This window comes from Pteronotus mesoamericanus, unplaced genomic scaffold (genome assembly GCF_021234165.1).
Source record: "Pteronotus mesoamericanus isolate MK-2021 breed Mesoamerican mustached bat unplaced genomic scaffold, CSHL_Meso_final contig_52, whole genome shotgun sequence".
In the NCBI taxonomy this organism is placed as follows: Eukaryota; Metazoa; Chordata; class Mammalia; order Chiroptera; family Mormoopidae; genus Pteronotus; species Pteronotus mesoamericanus.
The window spans coordinates 2,457,463-2,484,802 of NW_026555189.1; the positions used below are offsets into that span (position 1 = coordinate 2,457,463).

Here is a 27,340-nt window from a genome sequence, read left to right on the forward strand (position 1 = left end):
GACACGGGGGCTGCTCCTTCCTTGTGAGGAAGGCCCCTTGGTCCCACTGAGAGCTCTCCTTGGCCACGGAAAGTCCAAGGTGGAGCCTGGGAGCAGGACCGGGGGGTGTTCATTGTGGTGAAGTCTAAGTTACCTGCATAAGTGGAGGAGATGCTGGCAGAGTGACTGCAGGGCTACAGATGCACTCAGCCATTTATGCTCGATCTCAGGTCAAGAGGGGACCCAGCAACAGGGCCTACTGGACATAGGAGGCTCTGGGCTGGGTCTGAATTCTGGTTCAGACACATGGGAAATCATTTAACCTCAGAGTCAGTTTTCTAGTCTGTAAAATGGGGATATAACCCCCACCTCCCAGGGACACTGTATGGCCTAAATAAGATAACATGAATGGAAAACAGTAGGAGCTCAATTAATGTCTATTGCTCTTCAAACTATTGGAATGGTTTTTCACCTGTGGTGTGTATCAGAATCACCCAGAGGGCACATAAAACACAACTGCTGAACTCTTCTCCCCCACCTTCAAGTTCATGAGACAAAGATGTGTGTTTCTAGGAGGTTCCGAAGCCATGCAGAAGCTACCGGTCTGGGAACCCCACTGTGGAAACCGCTGAGCTGTCTGTTCAAAACCCCTAAAACCCCTAGGTCCATTGTGGCGGGGAGGCTTGGGTGGGGATGAAGACCATCCCGGATGGATGGAGAGTTTAATGCAGATGTTGGCAAAGGCCTCAAGAGCAAACACATGCCAACAGGCGGCTCGAGCCCACCACCTCTGGCCAATGCTGAGCTGGCCCCTGAACCTCTTAGGTGTGCTTTTTGGGCCCTACACACTCAGTCCTGGACATCTGCTCTAGCCCAGAAATCAGATTCAGCCCATTCTGCCAAAGGGTCTTTTTCAAACACCTGACTGCCTAGCCCCCACCCAGCAACAAACAACCTCGGCTTCCTGCCACCAGTCAGAAGGCGTGGTCAGGGGTTGCTTCAGTCCCCTCAAAAGGGGCTCTCTGTCCATTTCAGGGCTTTCTGTGAAACTCTGTTGGTTCTAAGAAGGCACCAGGGTTGCCTGGCAAGCGGGACTATAGTAGTTCTGCCCTGGTCTCCTAGTCAATTAGCCTCGCTCCCAAACACCTCTGCCCCGGGAGAGTTGAGCTGGGTGCACACTGGGTATTTTCTCACCACTGGGTGAGGCGACAAGGACCTAACTCCTCTGTGGGGACAGGCACTGCTCTTTTTGGAGTCTGTTTGGCCTCATTTCTGAGCCAACAGGTGGGCAGGGGCCTCAGTACAAACACAGAAGGGCAGGCCACCTTCCCCTCTGAGGCTGGTCCCCGCCACAGCCCCGCCCAAACACTGACCAGCACTCCCTTCTCAAGGCTGCACGGCCCGCCACCTACCCCGAAAGGGACCCGCTGCAGGCTTCTGTAGAACTACAGGTTTTGCTAGCCAAGATTTTGCCTCATATTTATGTTTTAAAAACTTCTTTAGAGAGAGAGAAAGAGAGAAAAAAAAAATCTGCCTTAAAGGGCAGAAAACAAGTTCACCCTCAAACCGTTTACGTGAAAAAACTTCCTTGTATGGTTCAGTGATTCATCAGGCCCCATCAAAGCATGCGTGGGATGACACATGGACTCTCTGCCCCCCCCTTCCTTGTTTAGAAAAAAAGCAACTACCACAATGCACTTCTTTCTTGGCCGTCTGAAGAGCCAGCTGTCATGTGCCATTCCTGAGGCCCTGGGAAGGCCCTTACACAGAAGGGGATGCGGTGTCTAGGATGTCCCAAAGCCCAAGGCTGGCCCTCTGGTGGGGGCTGGGGCAGGAGGGTGGAGGGAAAGGTTTGGGGTCCCAGGGACAGAGCATAGACCCAGCTCCACCACTGTGTCCTGGGGCAGTTCATTCCACCAGGGTTCCCTGGCTCCAGGTTCTTGACCTTTCAGGCAGGGATGGTTAGAGGAGGGACTCAAAGGGTAAGGATTAGGTAGTAAAGCACCTTGCACTGTCTCTGGCTCATTGATGGTGGCTGCTCAACAAATGCTTGTCCTTTCCCTCAAAAACTGAGTTTCCCCAGCTGGACAACAGTTTTCCTGAAAGGTCTAAAGTTCCATCCAGCTCTACCCTTTTCTGAATGGAATGCTACAAAAGCGTAAAAGGGAACGAAGGCAATCTGTACATGCTGCTACGCAGGGCTTGCCGCCGAATGTAATTCATGGGGGGAGGAAGCAAGGAACACAACAGTGTGGGTAATAAACTCTGTGTGGTGTTGAAAAAGGGATATTCATAAAAACCATAGGAAAGGCCCCCTGGGATGCTATCAGCATTGCCTTTGGGAAATAGACTTGGGGGCAGGGGGAACTGTGCATTGTATACCTTTCTATACTTTTTAGAAACATACATGCTTAGCATTCACCTGTCTTACATGCTAACAAAGGTCATCGAGGAGGAAGGAGGGACTGATTGGAAAGAGGTCATGAGGGAATTTTCTGGGGTGATGGGAATTTGGGTGGTAGTTTTTCAGGTGACTATAATAGTCAAAACTCACCACACCCAACTGTAAAGATGTGTGCATTTTGTTATATGTAAATTCCAGATCAATGTTTTAACACTTAAAAAACGTTAACAGAGGTTTATAGACAGTGGGAATTATTTTCGTTCTCTTGGTTCTTTTCAGTATTAAAAGATGGCCTAAATAAATGTGATTTTTAAATACCCTGTGCTTTAGGACTCTTATACACTGCTGGCAGGCATATAAAGTAGTATGACCACTTTGGAAAACTGTTGGGTAGCGTCCATTAAAGGGGACCCTATGCCAGCCTTAGGGTCTATACTCATTGGGGTGTGGACCTATGCTCAACTAAAGGTATGTTTATAATCGTTCTATTGGTAATAGTCAACCTGGAAGTATCTCTCCAAAACAGAATGGACAAATTAATAACCTATTCATTCAACAGAACACCTTCCAGGCAAGGCAAATGAGTAACTTACAGAAGACAGCATAGATAAATCTTATAAACATAACTTTGAGCCAAAGGAGCCATGCACAAGAGTTTGGCTTGTATGATTCTATTTATACAAGGTCCAGATATAGGAAAACTGGTCTATGCTGCTGGAAGGCAGGGTCCCGGTTTCTTGTGGGGGCTGGGACAGAAGCATAGGGACAGGAGGGGCAAGGGGGTTCCTCAGAGGTAATCATGCTCTGTTTCTCGATCTGGGTGCCAGTTACACTGGTTCAGTTCTGTGAGAATTTGTGAGAACTGACCCAGCAGTATTCTCTGGATCTATGCACTCTTCTCTATATATGTTATCCTTTAACGAAAAGTTTATTTAATAAACAGATCAAAATGTCCTATGTCTATTCCAAAAAGAGAGCCGGCTGCGGAAAGTGGAGATGGCTGCAAGGGCTTGATCTTGCCTGAGGCTTCTCTGCCTCTGTGTGGCTCCTACAGGGGCCTCCACGCCTTTGTCCCCACCTTCTCCAGATCCACAGCGGTGCCGCCTCCTGCCAGCAGGAGGAGGCTGGGTTCAGAGACCCACCACCCTGGATTCAAATCCCAGCTTTGCCTGGTTCTAGCTGTGCAACATGGACAAGCCCTCTGCCCTCTCAGCTATTCCTTCAAGGTGACTCTAACCAACCTTTGACAAGGTTGCCAGAAAACACATATGAGAACCCCTGCACGGCACCTGGCATCTGTAAGCACCTAATTACCATTCTCTATGTCTACAGTAAAGAAAGCACAGGCGAGCGTGAGCTCTGCTTCCCAGGCTGCCCTGCCACTTGTTAGTTTCGGTCCCTGCAGCCTCCCTTGTTATTAGTTACAGGGTCCCTGATGACGCACCAAGGGGCATGAGCTGTGGCTGGGAGTCACTGAAGACTATGGCCTTCCCAGGGGACCGGAAGCCTGGCCCCCCACGGCCTCCCCTTGGTGCCATCGACCATAAGTGCTGATGGGGCCTGGCTGGACTGGCTTCTGTAAGGGCCTGTGCCTTCTGGGGCTCAGTGCCACCACCCACTGTACCTCCCACTGAGGCCCCTCCCAAAGTCTTGGACTGTGCTGGGCCCCCTGCCTTGAGGGGAAGCCCCTCCTTTCACAGTGCCCCACTGAATCCCTTGATCCCCTCTTAGGCGGTCACAAAGCCCTCTTTGACCAAGTGCCAGAAATTAATCTCAATGGAATTCCTGCCTTTTCGACCTGGATGAAGCCGACCTGTGACTGGGCCAGGGAGAGCACTGAGGCCATCTCCCGTCCATCCTTGTCCTGCTTCCCTGTTCACCTTCTCTCTCAGAGGCAGGAGAGTTGACATCCATGACCACAGGACTAGGAGGTCATGAGAGTCGGGATGGTGGCAAGCCTTCACTCCCCTTGTCAGCTCAGCTGGGCCAGCAGGGGGCCATGCTGAGCAGAGTTCTGTCTCGGGGACAGAGGGCCATGACTGGTTAGTGATGCCTGCAATGGGCTCCCTTGGGGCTGGTGGCCCAGGTGCTATGCCTGTGCCCTTCTTCTACAGCTGGCCGCTAGAGCCCTTCTTCACAGAGGGAAACAGGGTCCTTAATCATTAAAGCAGAGCAGGATTAATTAACACTGATCCAATACATACTCACATGGCAGGTGGTGTTCTAAGTTCTTTACAGCTATTGACCCATTTAATCATCACAAGAACCTAATGAGCTTGGTCTATTGTAATCCCATTTTATTTAGGACGAAAAAGAGACCCAGAGAAGAACATAACTGGTCCAGGGTTGCACAGCCAGTAGTGGTAGTGGAGCCAGGATTTGAACCCAGGCGGTGTGGTCCACAGCCCTCACCCTTAGGCATTGCAAAGTTACTCTTTGGGAGCAAACTGGCAAGACAAGGTACAAGTCACCAAAAGATACCCCAACTTTGCCCAGTAACCACTGTTTTGGAAACCTGCCCTAAAAAAGTGGTCCAAAAAAGGTAAAAGCTTTGATACAGGGGGACAGTCATGTCTGCAATACCTATAGAAAACCAGGAACAGGTCAAGTGCCCAACCAGTGTGAGTCCGTAGAGGCCTGTACAAAGGTGGACGAACCTGAAGGACAAGTGTGAGAGTGAAATCAGTCACTGGGTGGGGACTGGTAGGAACACTGTGACTGTTGTCCTTGATGTGGCTGTGAAGATGGTTTCATGATCACTGTGAAAGGCAAAGGAAGAGAGCAGGAGACAGAGAGGAAGGCGGTGGGGCAGAGGCCACCTCGGAAGTAACTGACGGGTGAAATAGGGGCCATTGTCTTCCCTCCAGGCAAAGGGACATCCTGGCCAGAGCAGGTGAGCTCAGCCTGGAGCCACACAGGAGGGCGGTGGCTCCATGTCAAGGGGAGTTCAGAAACAAGGCTAGGTCCAGGCCCACAGAGCCCTGATGCTGGAATCTGGGGACACAGGTGACGCAGTATGTTTGGGGCAGATGTGGAACTGGGTTGTTCCTGAGCTTGGCATTCTCAGGCTGAAGACAGGTGGTCTGAGAGTGTGCTGTGCCACAAGCAGGATGGGTTAGGGCAATCAGCCATCACCCATGACAAGCAGGGGATCGCCAAGTCAGAGGTTGATTCACATAATCCTCATGGTGACGCCTGTGAGACTTAGAGAAAAATATAAAGCCCTCATGAAATGCCTCTCAAAATAAAACTACCCAGGCCATAAACAGGCAAGTCACAGGAAATGGAAGGCGCCAAGGGAATAGTCAGGAAGTGCAAACTCACAGGTATGAGAAACAGTGTGGGGTGTGTGTGCTTGTGGGCGCTCACATATGTGTGCAGGTGGGAGCCATGTTCTCAGTGGATAAGATCCCAGGTTCTGGAATCAGTTGAACTTGTGTTCAAACTCCAGCTCTGCCATCTAATAGTTGTGTGACCTGTGTGAATGGCTTAACCTTTCAGCCTCAGTCTCCACATCTGTGAATGGAGAAATGGGAGGACAAGGCCCTTCCTTAAGAGTTGTGAGGATTCAACAGGAAGGCACACGCTTGGCACAGGAGCGACTGCCCCCAAGGGCAGTGGTGGCCACCTGCTGTTAGTGTTGAGGGTGGGCTGGAGGAAGTCTCAGGGTACGTGTGCCGGGGCACGTGAGCTTGGGGGGTGGCAGTTGGGCAGAGAAAGTCATCTAGGGGATATGGCGGCAGGACTAGAAGTGGCTCCTCCCCAGAGGGGAAACGGGGGTGGGTCCGAAAGGAAGGTCAGGGCTGGACGTGACGGCTCAAGGGCCTTTGTCCCTCTGACCTGTTCCCCAGGAATCCTGACACCAGCTGGGGCCTCTCTCCCTGCGTGGGAATGGGGATGAGGGGTTCAGCCTTCCCGAGGGGGTGGCCCCATGAGAGAGGAGAACCTAGGCTTCCTGCCGCCATGGTCTTTGCCTCCAAGCCTCTGGTTCTTCACCAGCCCACTGGAGACCCTGGCGGTTGCTGAGCCTCAGCAGGGGCTCCGGTATAGGAGGGCTCACCCAAGGCCTGATGTGAAAGCGAGATTGTGACATCCTTAGAAGCCTCTGTCCTTTGCAGTATCCTTTGTTCCCTTAGATTCTTGGTCTCCTCGTCTGTGAGATGGGGTAGCAAAGACCTTGCAGAACCATTATGAGATTAAGGGAGCTAATGCACCTTAAGAGCCAGGCAAAAGCGGCGCTCAAAAACCTGAGGGACACCCCACAGCCCACACCGGGCAGAGCCCTTCAGATTAGACTTCCCACCACCCTCAGTTCTTGCAGGAGGCCGCTCTCGCCACCGATGCAAAGGAGACACCCGATAAAGGTGTATGCGATGTTGCTCCCACTGCACTGGTCCTGCGCGGCTCTTTTCAAAATGCTTCACAAATAACAGAGCATCCACTCTTCACAATGACCCAATGAGCGAGGTACCAGTATTATCCCCATTTCACCAAGGAGAAAACTGAGGCCCAAATAAACATACATTCCATACCCAATGCACTCATAACACGGCCACCCCCTCACACACACACAGACATGAACCCCACATTCTTTTTCACCCTCCTACTCTGTACAGAGGACAGACAGCCCTGGACAGAGATGACCTGTGGCTGCCCCAGGAGCTGGGGAAACCTTTCCGGGGAGAAGGAGGCAGTGTGGCCCGGGGCAGATGGCCAGAGGGGATGCACACCTAGGCTGGGATTCTCCCAGAGCCAAGTGCATTCCTCTGTCTGGCAGCCTTGGGCCAGCTTCTTGTCTCTCACAAAGTCTGCTCCTTGTCCCCTGCACTTGAGCTCAACCCCTGGGGCTGTTCAGGGTGACCCAGATCCCCCAGGGGATAAAGTCAGTTTAATTTTCAAGACTCCTGTGCAATGGCCTGAAGAACCCCCTTCAGGAAGTGAAATGGCTCTTCTTCAGGGCTGGAGGCAGCAGAGGTGCCGGCTGGCCGACTCGGCAGGGGAGGTGTATCCGCTTCCCAGGGCTCTCTATGAGCCCGGTGCATGTTTCCTCCCAGCTGGTAGCCAGGGCCTGTTGCCTTCATCCTTGGACACTGAAACAGGACAGTGTTCCCATAGCTTTACCGACACACGCCCTGCCCTCACAGCCTGGAACACACTCTTGGCCTTGTCACACAAACCAGGCTGTTCCCTCGTGGTCTTTATACACTGACAGGCCCATCTCCTCACAGCCTCCTGAGCACGCACAGGCCCGTCCCCTCACAGCCTCCTGAGCACGCACAGGCCCGTCCCCTCACAGCCTCCTGGGCACGCACAGGCCCGTCCCCTCACAGCCTCCTGCGCACGCACAGGCCCGTCCCCTCACAGCCTCCTGCGCACACACAGGCCCGTCCCCTCACAGCCTCGTGTGCACGCACAGGCCCATTTCCTCACAGCCTTGTGTACACAGAGCCCTGTCCCCTCACAGCCTCATGTACCCTCACAGGCCCATCCCTTCACAGCCTCGTGTGCACACACAGGCCCGTCCCCTCACAGCCTTGTGTACAGACAGGCCTGTCCCCTCACAGATGTATATACCTGGGCTTCTCGCCTCAAACCTTTGATACAGAAATAGGCTTGTCTTCTCATAGCTCTGTACACACAGAGCCTGCCCTGAAAGCCTGGAACACACTCTTGGCCTTTTCACACAAACCAGCTGTCCCCCATGGCCTTGTACACATAGACAGGCCTGTCTCCACAGGACCTGGCCTCCAAGGGGCATCTGAGTCAGAAATGAGGCCTCATTAACTCAGTACAACTGTTTATGCTTCCATACGCTCAGGAATTGGCCTCAGGGGCTGAACCGCCCAAACCAAACAGGGCTGGCCTCCCCAAGGAGTCTCAGGACAGCGTGCTCTGCTCCAGGGGATGCTGGGAGGGCTGGAGCTGCCATCACAGTGCCCAGAGTAACCTCATCCACACTCCTTCCTGGGACCAGACAGGCTGGTTTTCCGCCTGCAGGGCTCTGAGGGCAGGAGGCTAGGAGGAAGGGCAGAGCTGCTGAGGGCGGAGGCAGGGAAGGGCGTCCCGGGGGCTGGGATGCTGTAGGTCAAACCTCACTTCCCTTTCAGGGTGGCCTTGGGCAAATGACTCAAGATTTCCTCACACTGAGAGGAGATGATACAATGCTTAAAACATAGTGCAGGGCGCTAAGGAAACGCTCCGAATGGACTGGGATGGCAGGTGAGGGCATGTGAACACACTGGCACTCAGAGCTGCAGCCATTAAAACAATGGGCTCACCAGGATGGAGCAGAGATTAGTAAGAATATTACACAGCTATTTTATCTACACTCTTCCTTGTTTTAGAACACAATATGAGGTAGATCCATAGCAGCGTTGCTCAACCTTTTTTCATTAGTGTCCCCCTAAGGAGCCTTTTTAGACATCCTATACCCCATATGCCCTCCTGCCTTTGAAATTAAATACTAAAAAACAAAATTTTGTTGAACAGAGCTGAACTTTGGAGGGCCACATATAACTGTAATAACTTAAGGTTTTTAAAGCCCCAAACAACAAGTTTTGGTCCTCTTGGGGCCCCCTTGTTGAGAATACCCAAGAGGTACCAGTACGACTTTAGTTGATAAAAACTACAGTGATGGGAACACAGTATATAAGAGGTAACATTCTTTACAAATAGGAAAATGTATTCTCTATGTGAACTGCAGCTACAACATGCAAATACATATTGGTGTGGGGGGAAAAGACAAAAATAACATTTAGAAAATTTAAAAACACAAGCTGAGGTTGTAGGATTTCTGAAGTCCCTCATTTTCATGTTCTATTGATTTTTTAAGTTAAAAATACAGAAAAGAAGAAGAGTAAAGAAAAGAAAAAAACAAATGGCTGACTATAAAAACAGTGGTTATATCAAGAGAAGCAGGAGGTCGTATCTTGAGTGGGCTGAAGAGTCCAAAGCTCAGAATCAGACACAGTTGGATTAAGCCGGAGGCTGGATGGACCCACAGATCTGTACTGAAATCTGCTGTGTGACTATGGGTAAGTCACTAGACCTCTCTGAGCCTTGGTTCCCTCATTTGCTGAAGGACAACAAACAGGGAAGCACCTAGCGATGCTTGGTTCACTGTAGGTACTCAGTAACTGCATCTCAATTAATGAACACTTGCTAGAACCTAGGCAGACCATAGGACAAGGAAGCCACAGAACCAGGATTTGAATCTAGGCCTTTAAGTTCATTTTGCTAGCCAGAAGGACCTCCAAACAACCTTATATTTCTTTGCCATTTTAAAAGAAAGGAAAGCAGGCCTCCTCCAATCTCATCAAAACTAGGTGGCCAGAGCCACAGGAATGAAATCAAGTTGTTGACACTGAGATACCACTGCCACCTGGTGGCAGCATACCTAAAACATGGGGGCCAGGGGCGGGTAGGGGCAATTACCAAAGGGGAACATCCTGTATCTTATGCGTGCCTAAGACACAATCAAATGCCTATATAGTGAGAACAAAAGTCATCGTATACCAACCACCACCTGGCAAAAGGGGCACGCACTGCCAGATGCCCGGTGGTTCCCTGACACTTTGACTTGGGTTTCCTGGATGTTCTTTCTTTTTTTAAAAATTTAACTGATTAAATTCAACAACCATAAACAAACCAAACACCACCAGAATTGAATGCAGACATCCAGGTCTTCATGAGACCTGCTAGGAGCCCAGGGATCCTGAATTCTGTACTTGCTACCTCAGTTGTCTGAACTCCACCTGGAATCCTTGATGCCCGAAAGTGTACGTTTCAAGCCTGTCACTTTCAGATCATCTTTCTAGCCAGTCAGTCTCCTGAACTGCAATTGTCTGTGCCCACCATCTTAGCCTTCCCTTGAGCTGTATAATATTCGTAAGTTTCACAAGCACTGCTTTTTAGGAGTCGATATAAATCACTGTTGGAAAAAGTGTTGACCAGGGCAAGACAGAGAACAGAGATCTGTGGACTACCACTAAGACGGCCTCTCTCTTAACATTGATCTTGGCCACCTTTCCACTGAGGTGTTTTCCCAACCTGTCAGGTAGGCTGTATATCTCTAAGTACTTTCTGTCCTGCCCTGAGCTAAGGAAAAGCAAGGTGATCCTTCGCGAGGGCTCACATGGGAAACACGCACTGAGAATAAAGAGGGGGAGACTGTGGCAGTAAAACAGCCTCCTCCTTCAGGGAGCGCTCCCCCCTACCCCATCCATCTTCCCTCCCTCTCACCTGCTCTGGCATTTAACTCTCAGGTGGCCCCTCGTAGGTCCTGATGCATGCCCTGCCTGTCTTGGGACATGCCTGGCCGCAGAGAGCCAGGCCTTAGGGACACTCTCCCTGTGGAAATAAGCCCTCGGCAGTACCTATTGACTCTGTGAGCTGGCATGTGCCTCCTTGCCTTTTTAGCTGCCACCTCGTACTGTCCACCTCCATTCAGACACCTACAGGTATGGGGAAAATGTAGGTTTGAACCCTGCCTCAGGCCCTTAATAACTGTGGAAGCGGGGCTCCAGTCTAGCGTCACCTTTCCCATACATGAAACGGCAGCAGTGACACTAATCAGCCTTATATGGTCGTGGCAAGGGTGAAATGGACATGATGGGCCTGGCCACACGTTCCCGCCACACGGCTGGTGCTCGGCAGACACCAGTCCTTCCCCTTAGCAGCCCCAGCTTGGAGGCTCAGGCTCAGCCTCTGAGACGGCCGTACAGGCACCAAGGCGAGAAGGCCTGCCTGCAGCTGTCGGGGAGACGGAGAGGAGTGGCCCTCTTTGGGACCAGGAATGTAATTTTCCGGGGTCGTATTTCCGTCCTCTGCTTGGCTGTGACAGCAGCCCCTCCAGAGGCACGAGAGGAATTCTGAGTGTTCCCTGGGTCGTCCCATGGCCTTAAACCCTGCGCAGGGCCAGCTGCTCATCCCCCGCAGCTCTCCAGCTTACAGGACAGCCTCTCCAGCCATCCCCACAGGCTCCATGGGACCACAGACCCATCACAGCTCCTTCTGAAGTAAAAGCTCAGAAGGCAGGAAAGACACGGAGGCACGGCATGGGGGGAAGCTGCCTGAGCCAGGGAGCAGGACACAGACTCCCCACCGGGCGGGGAGGACCTCCTCAGCAGATCTGGCCCCTGGGTTTTGTAAGTGACCAGTAGAGGACCAATTTCCCTCATATGCTGGGGGCTCTGGACCATCCCATGCAGAGCCAGAACTGGGAAATTAGCCCAAAGAACCAGAAGTTAAGATTATGAAAACTCAGTTGTGCTTTTGAATGTCTGGGAAATTCAGCTTTGGTGCTACCTTTAGAAGCTACTTTCAAGACAGCCTCTTGAGCCCCGAAAGCCCTGCCTCCCCCAACGTCTCAGGTGAGCCCCTGTTCTTCCAGCAAGCAGTCCCACATCCTTTTGAAAGCAGGAGCAGCACTATAAGGCTATGAGCAAAGTCAAGGGCCAATGGGACAAGAATGCTGCATCGGTATTGCAGGGAGAAGGTAACGACAAATGACAGGGGGTGATGGGGGAAAGGCTTTAGACAACGGAGCAGGCTCTGCCGCGGAGCCACCTGGAAGGCAAGAGACAAATCTCCGCCTTCCTGCCTCTGGGTAACAGAGCCACGCCCAAAATAGAGGGGCTGCCAGGAATGAGCAATTGAGTCAGGACTTACCTTCCACTGCAGAGAATGGAACCACTGGTCCCGCAGGTAGCTGTTGGCAGCCTGCAACGACAAGAACAGGAGAGCAAGGTCCAGTCACAGACTTGCAGCATTCAGAGCATTTTACACCACACCCGAGCCTCAGCCTGTCTGTCCAACAGGGTCTGCTCTGTGACCCTAACAACCTTTGCAGGGATACAAGCTGAACCCTTTGGGTACAAAACCAAAATAGATGTGATAACCAGGGTGACTTTTCTGAAGTAAGACCTAACTGCCATTGTGTGCTTATTTTGCTGGGTAGGAGTGACTTCAGACATGGTGGCTGGAAGAGCTTTAGTGCACATGTGTCTTATTTATTTAGGATCACGGGAGGGGCCCAGATGCAGGGAAGGAGGCACGGGTGGTGGGGTGATGATGGCGGGAGCTGTTTGGGTGGCTCCTGCGTACCAAGCCCTGCTCAGGCACCTGCCGGTTATTATCTGCATAGTCTGTCATCAGCTCTCGCAACAGCTCTGTGAGGACGGTGACACTATGTCCATTTCACAGAGGGAAAAACTGAGACCCTGAGATCTTACATCAATTAAGTACATTCAAACCCAAGCAGCCTTTCTTCCAAGCCTATGGGTTTAAGCACTGTACCTCCCGCCAACTGCAGAAAGTCAGGGTAGAAAGCAGCCAGCTTTGAACTTGCGCAGACCTGGGTTAAAAATCACTGTGCGGAGAGCAAAATCTTCCTTGATCTACACCACCCTAGTTCAGAGACCCAGGGCGGCTCTGCCTCAATTTACTCATCCATAAGATGGGGAATATAACACTGATCCTGCAGAAATGTCAGGAGGCTTGAGAATGATTTTTGTGAAGCATCTAGAAGCATGCTGGGCATATAGTAGGTAGTCAAACAGAAATGCAGCCATTGTTATTATTATTGTTACCATCAATTCCTCTGAAATAAAACGTGGCCTGAGAAAGGCCCTGCCGACTCCTGCTCTCACCCCTGTTCTCGCACATGTGCTGATGGGGAAGCAACACTGACGCCGGCAGGGCCGCGTGCGGCCCAGGATGGCTGTGAATGTGGCCCAACACAAAATCATCAATTTACTCAAAACATTTTTTTTGCTCCTCAGTTTTCGTTAGTGTTTGTGTATTGCATGTGTGGCCCAAGACAACTCTTCTTCATCCTCCAGTGTGGCCCAGAGGCGCCAAAAGGTTAAACGCCCCTGGATTTTATGGCATGGTTAACACAAGCCGGATCCAGCACTAAGTCCTACATATGGATTGGCTCGTTCAGTCCGTGCAAGTCTACCGTGAGAAACTGGTACTGGCCGCAGCTCATCCCTATAGTTACAGATGAGGAAGCTGAGGCTTGAAGGTTAAAAACTTTTCCATGGGCTCACAGGCAGCAGGCGTGGGGCCAGGACCGGAAGTCAGGCAGTTGGGCTCACGCTGTAAACCAGTGTGATGGCAGTCCCCTTTTCCACTGAGCGCTCTCAAAGGCAGAAACGCAACGTTGGGTCCCACCTGACCCCACAGCCCCGTACCAAGTGACCCTGACCCATTGAAGGACTCTCACAAAGGCCAGAGCCTCCCTCCAAACATGAAAATCTACCTTTTCCCCCCGACCCGTCCACGTCCATGCCCAAGCGTGTATAACGCTGGGTCTCCCTCAGTCAAGGAGAGCCAGGTCTCCCCACCTCCTCACCCTAACTGCCTGTCAGGGCAGCGGCTGGGGAAATCCCTGGGCTTGAATAAAGGAACCAGTGCAGTGGCAGGGCAGAGGGGGATCAGGCTCAGAGACTCATTCCAAACCCTGAGCAGATTCACGCCACACCTGGAGGCAAGGTGAGTTGCTCTGATGCATTTTCCCTGCACCTGTTTCTCTGGAGGAGCCAGCCAGCCCCCAGAGCCTCAGCTGCCCCCGGTTACGCCATGACCCTCCTGGCACCCCCCAGCTCCAATCTCACACTCCAAGTGAGTCTGGCCCTGCCCAGCAGATTTCCTCTCCTGCCCCCGCACCCGGCTGGATCTGCTGTGCCCTGCCTTTCACAGGGGCACTCACTGTCTAGAAGGGGCAGAGGGTCTCTTCAGTGAAATCATCTCACCCGCCCTTGTCACACAAACCCCGCCTCTCTCTCTCTCTCTCACACACACACACACACACACACGCCTAACCTTTCAGGCATACCCTGAGTTTTCCAAATCTTTCCTCTTGGGGGAGACTGCAAGCCCGCTGGCCCAGCCACACCCAGCTTCCAGACCAGTTCCACCCTCCCCGTGACTGTCCAGCATGGCGACCAGGACAGAAGGCAGGTTTGACTTCAACAGAGTGGTTTGTGGGTCCCAGCTGAAAACATCTGTGAGACCTGGTACTTCCCCATCTATGACAGAGGCACAGGAAGCCTGCTCTGTGGGGGACTGACCAAGATCCCGCAGGTCAGTAACAGCAGCCTGATGTTGCTGACTAGGTAGGCATCACACAAAATGCCTTACCCGCCTCACGATGGGGGGAAGGCATGTATACTGCCACCGCAGAGATGAGGAAACTGAGGCTCAGAGCAGGCCGTAGGGCCCTGCCCACGCAGGAGTCTGACCCAGCCCCTGACCACACATCACCCTCACTGCCTGCCCCTCCTTGTCTGGCATGTGCCCGCCTTTCTCTGCTTTTGAAACTCCTCGTCTTCCCCAATGCCTGGGCCAGGACCAGCCTTCCTCCGCCACCTCCCTGCAGTTCTTCCCGCCACTTGCCGCTCACAGAGCCCCTCTCCCAGCCCTGCAGTCTATCCGTGTGCGCACAGGATTGGAAAAGGAGACAGGATCCAGTATCATTCACTGTGCCCTCTCCAGCGAGGCCGGTGTTAAAAGTTCACTGAATGAAATAACTACACATAAAGCAAAGCCCAAAGACACTGGCTGAGGAACAGTCATTCCACCTGGCTCTCCTGCGCCTCCTACCCCGGGGAGCAAGGGCAGCCTCCTGGACAGCAGGGGGACAGCAAATGTCGCCCACCCCACCCACCGGGCTCATTATTTCCCAGGACAATTTGGGGAACAGGTGGCCATACTCTCCCCTTCTCCCCTCCAGGCTGGCTGCTCTTCCGAAGCCCCAGATGCGATCGTCTGTTATAGGGGATGAGGGCCTCTGAATCAGGCTCAAAGGGATTCAAGGAGCCCTCACGCAGGGGTTCTCGGTCTTCTGGGGATTTATGGGAACCTGAAACCCTGTGAAAACCTGCAACAAGCTATGGGCTCCCACCTAATGTACACATTCGTACACCACACACACACACACACACACACACACACACACGCAATTGTTCAGGCAATGCCGGATTATACCATGGACCACAGGTTAAGGACAAGACTCTAACCCAAGCTTTCGCCTCCTGCAAAGCTTCTGATGAGGAATCTAAGGCCTGGGCTTGCTGTGGTCTTATCAGTGTCCATCCCTGGTGTTTTCAGCTCCCTTCAAGCACGTGGTAGGTACTCACAGCCAGGTGACTTGCTTTGGCCAGAGAAACATGAGCTGACGTGACCCGTGTCACTTCCAGTGGGAGACTTGAAGAGCTAGTACAGTATTTAGTAGTTCCCTGGTAACCAGAAACATTGCAGATAGTATGTGCTCCACTAGCAAGCTCGCAGCCGACCCACCATGAGTAAAAAATAACCCTTTGCTGTTTAAAGCCACTTAGAATCTGGGGCTGCTTGTCACTGTAGCATAACCCAGCATAACCTGGCTTGTTTCCCCCCCCCACTCTGGCTTTCATACAGAGTATACATCCCACTCACTCTGCCTTCACCCCTCCCTTACTGTCTGCTCAATTATTTACCCTTCAGGTCTCACCTGAATTGCCAATTGTCCAGAATACCTGTCCTAATGGTGACTTGCCCCTCCCTATCCCCAACCCATCAGGTGGTGACACCTCATCTCACATATCACACTATCCTGTAATTGCTAGTTTCTTTGTTCTTTTTCCTCTCCAGGCTATGGGTTCTGTGAGGTCAAGGACCACGTCTGACTTATTCACCCCATGTCCACAAAACCCAGAGAAATCTTTTTAAATAAAAGACTGGCTGACCTGTTGAATAAATGAATGACTGGATAGGGGAATACATGGGTAGATGGATGGACAGGTGGATGGATGGGTGGATGTGTGAATGGATAGAAAATCACTATACACATTCTACTTATTGAAGAAGTGTCATGCAGAGTAGACTTTCAAAAGAACTATTCATCCTTGATATCCTCTCTTTCCCAAACTGTATTTGACTAAGGCTCTAGAAATAATCATGGCAGTTTTCTCCCAAATACCTACTATGTGCCAGATACAGGGTGAAGCATTATATACGTAATATTGCTCATCCTCACCATACCCAAGGTCCAGTATTATGGGGCCAGTTCACAGATAAATTAGAGGTCCAGAGAGGTCCTTCCTGCTGCCCAAGGTTACACGGGTAGAGCACGGTAGAGCTGGGCCAGGACGCAGGTCTGTCTGACCCCTCAGACCCCTCAGCCTGCTCTCTCTGTCCACCCCAACATGAGGGATAGCGATGCACCTGGGCTCCACTTGGCTCCAGGAGTCGGGCTGGGAAATCTCAAAGTATGATGCTGATGGCAGGGGAGGGGGAAGGACTCGGCACCTGCTCCCACTGCCAGGAGTCCATACCTCCCGAACAAGAGGGCGGGCCAGGACTTCCTCCAGAAGAGGGGAGGTGACTTGTGGTGCAGCCACTGCACTCTCATGGCCACTTCCCCTTTCGCTGATGGAGTCAGAGGCTGCAACAAGGGTGGGCCACGCACAGCTTCTTCCTTTGGCTTGTCCAGTTTCACAGAAGACAGAGGTTGCCGGGGGGACATCTGCAATCCCTGCGCGAGCATCTCTAAGTGCCTTCCAAGGATAGGGAGAGAGAGGACTGGGCTGCGCCCGGCCTGGTGGGGAGGGCGAGTTTCTGCACAGAGTCCCAACACTGCCCTGTGGACAGCTGAGTTGGGACAACCTGGTCCCCTGGGACACAGGGCACAACTCAGAGTCCTGAGGCTCACTCTGCGGAGACGCGGTTCGAGCATGGGAACGAGGCCCTAGAAGAGGTAGGTCTGCTCAGGTCCGCGCAGACTTTTCCCAGTGATAAATCTTTCGAATACTGAAAGGGCCTGGTTCCAGGCAAATTCTGCTTAATTTCCTCTTCAAAAGTTGCCAAGTTCTCTCATTGTTGTATTGTCTCAAGAGGTGAGAAAAACAGCCAAGGGTGCGCTGGGGGTGACTGTTTCCAAGTCCTCCTTCCCCACCTCAACTTCTTAGGGAAAAAACAGCACGTGATCTTCAGACCGGAAAGGTCTTTCTCTCCAGCTTCCAGTAAGAAGGGAACCCGCCCTGTCCCTGCCCCTGCTGCCAGCGTTTGGGGTAAACAGTTGCCCGGAACGTCCGTGGAAAGAGCAGGTTTTGGAAACCATTCCAGGAGGAAGCAGCAGCTCTCGGGGAAAAAGGTTCTCCTGGGTCTTGTCTCACCAGCAACCTTGTTTTAAGAGCAGTGGGCCCTGTCCACTTCTCATGTAGAAGCAGACACCCAACTGCGAGGCGGAAATCCCCAAAGATGATCTGCCGCCACACAGCTCTTCGATGCCAGCCACCCCACGCCACCCCACCCCACGGGCCACACCCCATGGATGCTTTCACAGCACCATTTATGTGTTTAGCAGTTCCCTCCTCACAGTGAAACACCAGCAGAAAGGGCATTAAGGGAGGAAAGAAGATAAATAGGTCCTTTCTGCACCGGGGGATTCTAATAACATGGCATTAGGGAGCTCATGCTGAAAATCACAAAGCATCAAGAAACACACCAATTGGACCCAGCCGGGAAGGCTGGCGCCTTTGTCTGGGGCCCCAACCTGCTGGCAGACTGCTTGGCATCTCCGAGCTGGGGAGAGGGCATGTTTGCCTAAGAACATCTCTTAACCTTCCTTGAACTCAGATAGGTCAGCTCCCTGAGGTCTGGTGAAGCACAGATTCAAATTCCAACAAAGCAGCTTTGTAAGGAGGTCCCTTGGGAGAGGGACAGTGAGAAGAGAGGGAGGAAAATTGAGAGAGGAGAGAGAGACAGAAAATTAAGATACCCAGAGAGAAGGGCTGGGGTAGAGAGATGTGCCTGAAGAAAGACACCAGAGAAAAAGAAACTCTAAGATCGTGAAACAGAGTAAGAGAGAGAGAAGGGGAGGGAAAAGGAGGGAAGACATGGAGGAAAAGTATCAGAGAGATAGAGGAAAACTAATAACTAATACTCACATGGATATGGAGTGCCAGAGAAAGGAGAGAGGGGAGACTAAAAGGTACCAGGTAGGACCCTGCAAACCCCTACCTCGCCCCTATGTAGAGAACAGCTGTGCTACGTATAGCAGGAGGGGACGCCGTTCAGGGATGCAGGGATGCTAAACATTACAGACCTGCCTGCATCCCGAGGCTTTTTCCCCTGGGAGCGGGCCCAAAGCATGGAGCATGGGTCAAAATGAAAAGTTCTAAAGTCCAGCCTGTCCAGCAAAACTTTGGGTGATGATGCCAATGTTCGTTATCTGCCCTGTCCAATACAGTAGCCACTAACTATATGCGGCTATTGAGCACTCGAAATGTACCTAGTGGATCAAGAAACTGCATTCTTAATTTGATAAATTAAATTTAAATGCAAACAATCCTGTTTGGCTAATGGCATCTGCAGGGACAATGCTGTCTGAGGCATTGTCATCCTCTGATGACCAGAAGCACCCAGATAAAACTCTACAAGTCAGCCTTGCCTCTGAGCACTCCTGGCTGCTTCACAAACCTCCTTTCCACCTGAGCAGGGAAGACTGCTGTGTCATCCCATGGCTTTGGGTCCTGTCATGTAAATGGAGATAACCCCAAAGCAAAGGATCCTGCTGACTGTCACCACGATATGTAAGGAGCACCCTGCCCTTCACCTGGGGCCACCACCCTGGAGCTCCAAGTGCCCCTGGCTACCCCATAACTACATGGACTGGATCCTCTCAGCCTGGAGCCTATGTTCAAGATGACTTGAAACCCATTTACATAACAAGAAGGCCACACAACCCCATGAATCATGGGAAGGAAGGCAGGAGGGTGACAATAAGGAAGCAAGGTAGGAGCCAATGGAAATGACAGCGAGAGAGACCAAGGCGGGCAAGGGCGAGGTGCACCCACCTGGGATACCCTGGATGATGGGTGGAGGCTGCGTCTGCTTCCCCTGCTCTAGCCGAGTCTAGCTCTGGATCCCATGAGCTGCCGGCTGCCTCCTCCTCTTCCCCCTCTCCCCACACTCCTGCTCCAGCCTCTGGCTACAGGGCTGTGCAGGCTGCACTGTCCACTGGAGCAGGGGGGCAGTGAGCTAGGGGGATGCTGGAGCAGCCGCAGGCCAACCCGTCTGTCAGCACAGCGGGGAGGGCTCTGCGTGAGGCCGCTGCCAGGTGCAGCCCCAGCCAGGCGAGTCATCACAGCCGGCCCACAGCCATGGCCTGGGTTAAAGGGACATTCCAGGCACTGCCCAGTGACCCACACCCCTCCAAGCCTCACTGCCCCTCTGTCCCAGGGCACTCTGGGTACTTACTTGGTGGGGGTACTTGCTGCCTCTCCAGCTCCAGAAGCGATAAGTCCCCCTGCTGCTCCCACTGGCAGCATCATGACCACTATGCCCAGGGTGCTGGGGGCTCAGGGCCTCTGTTCTCTAGCTGGACTATTTATTTATTTATTTATTTATTTAAAAGATTGTTTTTTTGTGTGTGTGTGTTTTTTTTTAGAGACAGGGAAGGGAGGGAGAAAGGGAGGGGGAGGAATATGGATGTGCGAGAGATACACAGATCAGTTGCCTCTCACACGCCCCCAGTGGGGGGCCAGGGCATGTGCCCTGACTGGGAATTGAACTGGTGACCTTTCGGTTGGCAGGCTGGTGCTGAATCCACTGAGCCACACCTCTTACTGGACTATTTAAAGGGCTCCTTCTGGCCTGCCTCCCTCTAGCACTCACATATCCAGCCCCCTCTGCCATGCAACTGGATTAACCCCTTTATTGTCTGCCTCACCCCTTAGGAGCTTTCAATAGCTCCCCATTGCCCTCAGCCTCTTCGTTCAGCTAACAAGATTTATAGGATCTGGTGGCAACCGAACAGCTCTAGACGCATCCGCAGGGACCTGAATGCCCCCCTTGCCTTTCCTGCAAGGGAGCAAACACCCTCTCCCCTAAACTCACACTTTGCTGCCAAGTTCCCTCTGCCCAGAGTGTGTGCCCCGCATCCTGGCACACTCCTCCTCATCCCTCAGCGCCCAGCTCTAATGCCCCCGTTCCCAGAGAGCTTGCTCTGGCACCCGCAGGCTGAGTGAGTGACTCCCTGCTCCAGGACTCCAGTCCTCTGGGACACGCCTCTATTTTAGCTGTAATCTCTGCAGTCATTTGTTTATGGCTCTGTCTCCCCAGAGGGCCCAGGGGGCTTATTCACCTTCCTCCCTTGGCTCAGTGTTCTGTGGTTCCAACGGGATGTTCTTGGCACCCATCTTTTCTCAGCTTTCCACAGAGCCTGCTATTGCCTCCCTCATCTTCCTCTGCTGCTCTTCCCCGTCCCAGTCCAAGAGAGCTGGAACTGGCCACTTCTTTCATAGACTCAACAGAGAGGCGGGCATGGTTTTGGTGTCTTCCAAGAAATAACAGTAAAGAAGAGAATTTTTCTAAAGGATGTTTAGCCACTAACTTGTCTTGTTGAGCTCAGCATTCCTCAGAGGCCTCACTGCGTGCCTTCTGGCTCCACTGTTTGTTACACAGCCCAGTGGCCACTTAGGAAATGGGCTTTAGGGAACATGTCTTTGGCCTCACAGCAGGTCTCCCGGGAGTGACAGAGTTAGAGAGAAAATGCCTGTCAAAGAAAGGCCAAGGCAGGCTGTTCTCCCAACGATGACAGAGTGCATTCTCTCTAAATGAGGGGCGCCTGACTTGGGGGTGGCTCCCCCTGAAATGATATAGAACACATCACATGTATGTACTACAGCAGCCATGTTATTTTTTCTGCCACAACTCCTTCTATGGTGGACTGAACTCTCACAGTCCCACGAGGTCCTGGGAGGGTTACCAGAGCCTACAGCTGCCTGTGGTCAAGGGTGGGCGTGTAATGCAGGCAGGGCATTCCCCAGGGTGCAGGGCTATAGCAGAACCCATCAGAGCCCTCCATGAGATTTTACAGACAGATACGGGAGGAAAACCAGGCTTTCACATTATTAAGGCTGACAAGCTCCAAGAGCATAACTTGAGGCTGCCAGAGTCCATCTTTCCCACCACATGGAGACGCAGCCTGGCAATGTCGCCAACACAATGAAGCAGAGTGAGGAGACAGACAGAGAGGCACTGAATGTTAATGATGGCACTGAACTCCTGGATTCAGCTATGCCTGAAGTTCTCTTAGACTTCCCAGTTACAGCATCAAATTCTCTTTATGCCTCGGATAGTCTGAATATTGTTTGCATCATTTTCATCAAACGGCTCTAACCAATACACACAAGGTATGCACATTTCCAAGAGCACAGCTCACACTTCCATCAGAGTCTCAAAAGATTTAGATCAACAAGAAGTAAGAAATATCCTCACTCGAGCAAAAGGTGATGCCTGCTGCTTACTAGTTTCTTACAACCCCTTAAAGGCCTAACAACTGTGCCCATGTGTCTCAGTTTCCTCATCTGTAAAATGGGCATCAGAAAATCCATTTTTCAGGTTTGTTTAGAGAAGTAAGAGTACAATATGTAAAGCTTCCAGGCTGTGGCAAGCATTCGGTAGGAGCTCAATTTGCATGCATTCCATCTTCCATTTGCCCAGGGAGCTTCGGTTTACACTTTTCTTCTACTTGGAGAAAAAAATACCCTAGGTTAAACAACCTTTCCCCCTGAAAGTTGGCTGTCTCCCTCCAAGAGAACAGAGGAGGGCGAATGAGTAGGGCTGGGAGAAGAAACTGCTGGTTCATGTTTATTTCTCCTACCTGCAGTAAAACAGTTCCCCCAGGAATTGTGAGCTGTAAACAGTACTTCGGGGCATTCTCCCAGGACAGCAGCTGAACGTCTTCAATAGCGCTGTAGGAGACTGAGTTTTCCATGTACCCAGTTGGCTGCAGCAAAAAAAAGAAAAGAAAAAGAAAAAGAAAAGATATGCATTGGTTACAAGATCAGACATAACATCTGTGCCTCAGAAGAAGGTTCTGGAAAACATCCCCACTGCGGCAACAAGCTAACTTAGCTGGTGCAGACAAGCTAACCTAGCTAGTGCAGACACCTGGCACCTCTAGGGACCAAAGGCACCTTGTCTTTCCTAGCTGGCAGGATCCAGCCACAGCCACAGAGGAAACTTGGCCGTGTGTTTTGTTTGGGGATGTAGTTGGGACTAGACGGGGGGGCACCCTGAAGGCAGGTGCACTTTCCTCTTAGCACTGGCACGGCCCAGCACAGGTGGAGTCATGACCCTCTCCTTCCCAGAAAGCAGTCACAGCCCACCACGGGTCTCCCTGCCTTGTCTTTCCCCATAGATATGCCTTCTCCACTCAGCACCCGAGGCCACGCACCACGTTGGCATATCAGTCCCCCTACTCTCCTGCTCAGCATCCTTCAATGACTCCCAGTGGTCTGACCACAAAATAGAAGCTCCCATCCGCCACTGCCAGGCCCCGCAGGCCTGGTCCCACTTCCTCCTTGGACCCACCCTGTGTCTTCTCTCCCTTCCCAAGCTCCCACACAGGCCTGCTGACCCTTTGTCCCAGAAAGGCCATGGCCCCACCCTGTCATCTCCTCTTCTACTCTCCAAGTCTCAGCTCAACAGATTTTTGGGCGGAGCCTGTGATTCCCCCAACGCCACAGCCCACCCAGTCACATCCTCGTTTGAGACCTCTGTGCTCACCACACCTGGGTTCATTACTGTGGACTTATATGGTTTGTTATCTGTTTGATCTCTGCCTTCTGGCCGGGCGGCAGCTCTGCCAGGCCAGGCCCGTGTCTGCCTGAGTCCCTGTTCTCTCTCTCCAGAGCCTGACGTGTGGCGAGCACACAACAATTTGTGTTTATAGGAAGAACGATAAAGGCCATCATCGGTCAGCGCTGATGTGAGGGTGGGACAAGAGAAATTCACAGTCACTGCCTTCTGAGTGATTTCTGCTATCACGAAGAGAAGGCACCAGGTGAATGAACTGGCCGCCACGTACCCGTAATGTCCCTGTTCCTCTGACCCCAGGGAGCCAGACTTCAGCAGACTTAGAGGTGAGTACAGCACCGCTGAAAATAATGGCCCGCATCGCCCAAGCCCTGACACGCCCCCAGCACTCCCGGGCACGTGGCAAGCGCTGCCTGCCTCCTATAATCCTCACCACAGGCCCACGCAGCAGATGCAGCACCACCTCCACTGCACAGATGAGAAAGCTGGGGTTGCGGCCGTCACACCACTCAGCCGGGAAGGGGCTGGCCAGCACTGAACTCAGCTGCTGACTCAGAATCAGCACCCTGGCCACTAAGCTGTGCTATAACAGAAGCGCAATTTAAAATCTATGGCTTAACAAGGTGATTTTACCGGGATGACTGAGGACCTCCATGAGGTTTTTAAATTTCAATTTCTACCTGCCAAAGTTGAGGCGTGGCGGTGGTGGAGAAAGTGGAGAAGGCTGAAGGCTTAAGCTGCCTCAGATTTCCCTTGATATGATCAGTCACCAGGCTCTGGAAGTTACAGTGATTGATCAAGTGATTTGTTCATTCATTCACCTGATGTCACTGAGCACCTGTGTTGTTCCAGGCCCCACACCAGGTGCTGTGGATACAGCAGTGAATAGACAGGAGCCCAACGGGGCAAAGAGAAAACAAACAAAATAATAGATAAGCTACTGGAGAACAGCAGTGCTGTACCATGAATCAAAATGGGGTGCAGTGAGAGTGGCTCAGAGCTGGAGCACTGTGGGAGGATGGAGGGGAAGTACCATATTTTGCCATGGATAATGTGTACTTTTTGCACCGATTTTTGAGGGAAAAATAAGGATGTGCATTATACATGGGTAGTACTTGAAATACCTTATAACCGTTTTTGTGTTTTGTTATGTTACATAAAATTTCTTGTACCTTAATATGTTCAAAAATAAATGCTAAAATTCCTTTATAGTACAAAAAACAAGTCTCCATAAATAAGTAAATAACAATTAAAAAATTAAAACGAAAGTTTTTTTCCTGGAAGTTTGGGCCAAAAACACAGGTGCGCATTATCCATGGCTAAATACGGTACATCCCAGAGCTCACAGCCAGTGTGAAGGGCCCAGGGGCAGGCACAAGTTGGGGGTGTTAGGGAGAGCGGGGTAAGAAGTGCCTCGGAGAGATGGAGAGGCCCCTCTAGGAGGGTCTGGCAAGCGGAGCTGGGGTCCAGGTAGTACTGCCCCTGCTGGGGTGGAGGAGCGCAGGGGCCTTGGGTTGGGCAAGTTTTCACGGCATTGCCGAGACCGCTGCAGGAAGGACAGACTCAGGGAGGGGGGGCGCGGAAGCAGGGAGGGACAGCCTGGAGGCTGCTGCACAGGTCCAGGTGAGCAACCCAGCTGCTCAGACCCCCATGGAGAGACAGCCACATCCATCCTGCTGCTCTCACCAGCACACGGCCCACCCAGGGCACCAATCCAGAGTCCATGTGTCCACGTACCCCAGAGCAAACACGGGGGCTCCCCTTCACTTTCTACCCTATTCCAGCATCCCCTCCAAGTTTATGTTTTCAATATTCTGCAATAAATGACTCAGCACTCACTGAACACCTTGTCCCAAGCCTATCAGTAAAACCAAGGGTTTGGGGGCTGGTTATATGCTCATTTCTAAACCTACATTCAAATATTTACTGTGTTTGGTGCTGTCTGTTTCCCCAGCTCATGTTGCAGCACCATGAGAGCAGGAGTTTTCACCTGTTCCTCGCAAGTACCCCAAACAGTGCCTGGCACTGAGGAGGTGATTATTTTCTTAATAAATGAAGCAGTATTTTCCTACATAAAAAAAAATGTTCATCCACATATTACTAATAATCATTACACATAACACACTTGGGAAGATGCTTCTTTGGTTATTATTTTTAAAAATTTTTTAAAAATTAATTTTTTTAAAAACAGCTTTACTAAGCAATGACACCTGGGTGCCCACACCCACCTCTCTCCCTTCTGAAGGTCCAGTCAGCCTCCAAACTCCAAACGTTGACATGCACAGAGGCCAGAGGACGTGGGATAGGACGTGGCTGCTAGTGCATCTGGAGAACCGTGGACCACACCAAACAATAGAGAGACGTAAAAACCCATTCTGAAAATCCCAACAAAGGCCCAGTGTGACCATACCGATGTGGACTTCATTACCAGACCAAGTGAATGGCTGGCCTCGTTTCTTCAGAATCCCACCTTGGGCACACAAAGAGAAGGCCTTGAGACTTCTGTTTCCCACCACGGCCTCCTCGGAGACCCTGAGGCGCGATGAGACACTGCCCAGGCCCACGCCAAGCCCCTGGCAGCACTGTCCAGAAGTCCACCGTGGAGACGTGCGATGGGAATGAGGGAGGGCCTGCCAACTGCCTGTGTCTGCCTTTCTCATGACCCTGCTTTTGCTGTCTCAACGTGGCCTTGATTAGAAGTTGCAACACAGGCAGACTCTAGGGGAAAGGTTGGGTATAAATAAATACATACTGGTTTTTAATAGCAGATGGGTTCCCACTATTTGAAGCAGTGTTGGCTACAAGCAGAATCTGCATAATCAACAGGACCTATGTTTGAGCCATTTACTGTGTGTCTTTACACAAGTTACTGTACCTCTCTGAGCCTGTTTCCTCTAATGGTACAATGAGAATTTAATGGAGAGAATGATTAGGAGCCTTAAAGGAGATCCAATTTGTCAAGGGCTTAGCATAGCATCTGGAACATACAGAAAAGCTCTACAGAGTCAATTATTATGAAAAAGACTGAACTTTATCTCTGGGGACTTCCTCCTCCAAACACATAATTCTGGTTAACCATTAGAAAAACATCAGAAAAAACCCAGTTGAGGGACATGCCTCAAAACACCTGACCAGTACTCATCAAAAATAAGGAAAGGCTGAGCAACTGTCCCAGCCAAGAGAAGTCTACAGAGATACCATAACCAAGTTGTACTGTGATATCCCAGATGGGACCTTGGGACAGAAAAAGGACATTAGGTAAAACCTAAGGAAATCAAAGTATGAAGGTAAATAACAGCACATCAATATCGGTCCATTAGTTGTGACAAATGTATCACGCTGATGTAAGATGTTAAGAATAGGGAAAATAGGGTATGGGGTATATGGGAACTCTCCGTACCATCTTTGTAACTTTTCTGTACATCTCTAAATGTTCTAAAATAAAATGTTTAGTAAGAAAAATTAACTGCTGCCACTACCACTATGGTTACTATTTTCATCATCGTTGGCAGAGCCCTTGAGGTTTACAAGGGAAGGGGAGAGCTCGGTATCAAAAGCCCCCACACGGTGCTCTTTGGGGAAGGCATGAGCTGCTGCTACCGCCCGAGTGCGCCCTTTGTCGGAGGTACTTTCACACCCTTGGGCATATTTTACAGATAACTGATAATTCCCTGGTAATTTGAACACGAAGATCAGTACTACAGTGGAGGAGATTCCTGCATGGGGTGAAGGCTGAGTTAGAAAAAAGAAAAATTAAATTCTCTGGGGGAAGCTAGGAAATCCAGCTCTAAGAAGTACTTTTAAGAGAATAATAAGCAGATGAAGTTATTTCTACACATAAAAGCAGTGCAAAACGTACTGTAATTCCGTTTAAATGACATCCCAGAATTAGCAAAACTACGGGGACAAGGGGTGGAGATCAGTTACAGAGGGGGATGGACGGGAAATGCTTTGGGATGATGGAAATGTTCTGTATCTTGCTTGCGGTGGTAGTTACTTGAGTGCATATGTTTGTCAAAACTCACAGGTCTGCACACTAAAACAGTTATTTTCACTAAATGCAAACTACAACTCAAACCAGACTAAGAAAGGCAAATGCATGAATATTCCAGAGAATTTGGGAGATGATGAATAGACTAAAATCTTTCAGATAAAATCTTACCAGAATTACTCATTAGTACTTTGGTATGTATTACCTTCTTGGTTATTTTATTTTATTTTTATTTTTCGTGCGGTTACAGTTCCCACTTTTTCTCTCCTGATTATTGTTTATACATAATCTTTTTTTTTACAGAGCCTAAGTCATGCAGTATATATGATTTTTTAACTCACCCTTTTTCACGTAATGCTATGTCATGTACACAATCC

General features: G+C 51.1%; 1 protein-coding gene across 1 annotated transcript in view; it reads right to left on the bottom strand.

The window, feature by feature from the left end:
* The window catches only part of CMIP (c-Maf inducing protein), a 226,350-nt gene that overhangs the window by 62,566 nt on the left and 136,444 nt on the right, over nucleotides 1-27,340 (bottom strand). The window contains exons 2-3 of the mRNA XM_054579136.1: nucleotides 22,035-22,160; nucleotides 12,053-12,103 (exon numbers count right to left, since the gene is read on the bottom strand). Of these exons, the coding sequence (XP_054435111.1) occupies nucleotides 12,053-12,103; nucleotides 22,035-22,160 (177 nt within the window). The remainder of the gene's footprint in view (nucleotides 1-12,052; nucleotides 12,104-22,034; nucleotides 22,161-27,340) is intronic.